We start from the raw sequence: 2,500 nt of genomic DNA on the forward strand, positions 1-2,500 counted from the left end.
TCCTCCTCCTCCTCCTCCTCCTCCTCCTCCTCCTCCTCCTCCTCCTCCTCCTCCTCCTCCTCCTCCTCCTCCTCCTCCTCCTCCTCCTCCTCCTCCTCCTCCTCCTCCTCCTCCTCGCTCTCAAGTCCGCTCAAATCCCCTAAGTCTCCAAGATCAATGTCCTCCTCCTCCTCCTCTCGCAGCCCGCCATCTAGCGGCGCTGCTGGCGCAGTTGCTGTTGCTGTTGCTGTTGCTGCTTCTGTTTCTGCAGCTGTCTCGGGTGCTGTTGTGGCTGCTGCTGCTTGAGCTTTTGCTGATTCCTCCACTGCTGTATTGTCTTGCGCTGGTGCCGCCTCTTGTGCTGCAACCGTCGTCGTCGTTGCTGTTGGCCCAGGTACAACCGGCTGCTCAGCGGTTGGTGTTGCTGCCTGTGCTTCTGTTGCTGTGGCGGACGTGTCAGCAGCGGCAGTGGATTCCGGTCCCGCCTTTGTCACCTCTTCTTCTTGCTCCTCCTCTTCTTTCGCCACAGCCGCTGTCGCCTCTTCGTGATCAGCAAAGCCAGTCACCTCCTCCGCCTCCTCCTGTGCTGCTACGTTTGCCGCAGCTGACACAGCACCTTCCTCCTTCTCCTCGTGTTCTACTTCTTCCTCTTGTTCTTCTTGTTCCTTCTCCTCTTGTTCTTCTTGTTCCTTCTCCTCTTGTTCTTCTTCTTCCTTCTCCTCGTGTTCTTTTCCCTCGTCTTCTTCTTCCTCCTTCTCCGCCACTGCCTGCTCATCCCCATCATCCGGCAGCTCCAAGTCCACGTCATCAAAGTCAATCTCTCCAAGAATGTCCTCTTCCTGTTCCTCCTGTTCCTGTTCCTCCTCTTCCTCTGCCTGTTCCTCCTGGTTGCCTTCCTCTTCCTGCTCCTGCTCCTCCTGGTTGCCTTCCTCGATCGCTTCCTCCTGCCTCGCTGGTTCCTCATCGTCGCGTGTGGCAGCAGTCGTAACAGCAGCAGCAGCAGCATCAGCGGTGGCGTCAGTGGTGACAATAGTGGCTGCAGTTTCTTCTTCTTCTTCCTTCACCTCCCTCCCGCTCTCGTCTTCTTCTTCTTCTTCATCTTCTTCTTCTTCTGTTGCCTGCGACTTCGCCTGGTCCTCTTCTTCCGCGGCAGCAGCTGAAGTGGCCGGTTGTTCCGCCTCCAACACGGCTTGGCCTTCCTCCTCACCCTCCATCGCAACAGCACCCTCCTCCTCTGCTGTTTCCTCTTCCTCTTCAACCTTGACTTTCTCTTCCTCCTCCGCCTGCTCCTGTTTCTGCTGTTGCTGATCCTGTTGTTGGCCCACCTCAGCATCCTCCTCATCCTCGATCTCCGCTGCCGTGTCTTCCTCGTGTTCCCCAGCCGCGTGCTCGCGTGCTGCTTCCATCATCTCACCATCAGCCACAGCAGTTGCTTCTTGTTCTTGTTCTTCGTCTTCTTCTTGTTGTTGTTCTTCTGCTTGTTGTTGTTCTTCTCCTTCCTTCGTCGCAGCCTCCAACGTCTTTGCTTCTTCCTCCTCCTCTTCTTCTCCCTCTGCAGCCGCTTCAGCTTGCTCCTCTTTTTCTTCTTCTCCCCCCTGCTGTTCCTCTTCCTCTTCTTCTTCCTTCTCCACGTCCTGCTCGTCCACTGCCTCCTCCTCACCCTGTTCCTGTTCCTGTTCCTCCTTGTCCTCTGCTGTTTCCCGCTTGCTCTTGAGCTCCAGCGAGAGCGCCGCAATCCCCTCGTACATCGCGGCCACATCCTCGTCATCCGTCTCCCCGCCACGCACTGCACACACACACGCACACGCACACACATGAGCATTGCAGGTGAGGTGATGGCGCTGCAGTGATGGATCAGACACAACCACGCACACGCACACACACACACGACTCACATACACACACACACACACACGACTCACAACACCGCGCATACGACACACACACACACCTCAACCTCATCCAACCCCACACCCCCCCACACCCTCAACCTCCCTCCGCAACGCACCGCTACTGCGCGGAGAGGGCGAGAGTGCGGCGGTATGCTGCGTGCGCTGCGGTGTTGTAATCGATGATGATGGTGGTGACGACGACGCTTCATCGTGTTCCGCCATCATGGCCATCACATCACCACCGCCAACATCGGCGCCAGCACTCGTCTCTGCCTCTGATGTCTCCGCGTGGTGCTTGGCCTTTGTCTTGGTTGGTGTCCTCGCGCGTGGTTTCGTGGGTGTGGATGCTGTTCCGCCCACCTTCTTCTTACCACCACCGCCGCTGGCCTTTGCTGCTGGTGATTTGGTCCGGCGCCCCGTGGCGGGCGATTTAGAAACATCGCGCGAACGCCTCGTCACGACAGACGGCGCGCGGAGAGGCTCCCGGCGGCCTGCCCTGGCTGAAATGGACGCACGTGCCGATGTTGGAGCGCTTGTTGTTGCGGACTTTGACTTGTTGGCCTTTGCTCCCTTCTTGCCGGTCTTACTGCGGGGGGACGCGCGCTTTCCAGCGGCTGGCGTGATGATGA

At 58.1% G+C, this 2,500-nt stretch overlaps 1 protein-coding gene across 1 annotated transcript in view; it reads right to left on the reverse strand.

The window, feature by feature from the left end:
• Positions 1 to 190: 190 nt before the first annotated feature.
• Positions 191 to 2,500, reverse strand: part of PTSG_13114 (uncharacterized protein) — a gene marked incomplete at both ends in the record, with an annotated part of 4,250 nt that continues 1,940 nt past the window's right edge. The window contains 3 exons of the mRNA XM_004988209.1: positions 191 to 340; positions 378 to 1,765; positions 1,988 to 2,485. Of these exons, the coding sequence (XP_004988266.1) occupies positions 191 to 340; positions 378 to 1,765; positions 1,988 to 2,485 (2,036 nt within the window). The remainder of the gene's footprint in view (positions 341 to 377; positions 1,766 to 1,987; positions 2,486 to 2,500) is intronic.

This window comes from Salpingoeca rosetta (genome assembly GCF_000188695.1).
Source record: "Salpingoeca rosetta unplaced genomic scaffold supercont1.37, whole genome shotgun sequence".
In the NCBI taxonomy this organism is placed as follows: domain Eukaryota; class Choanoflagellata; order Craspedida; family Salpingoecidae; genus Salpingoeca; species Salpingoeca rosetta.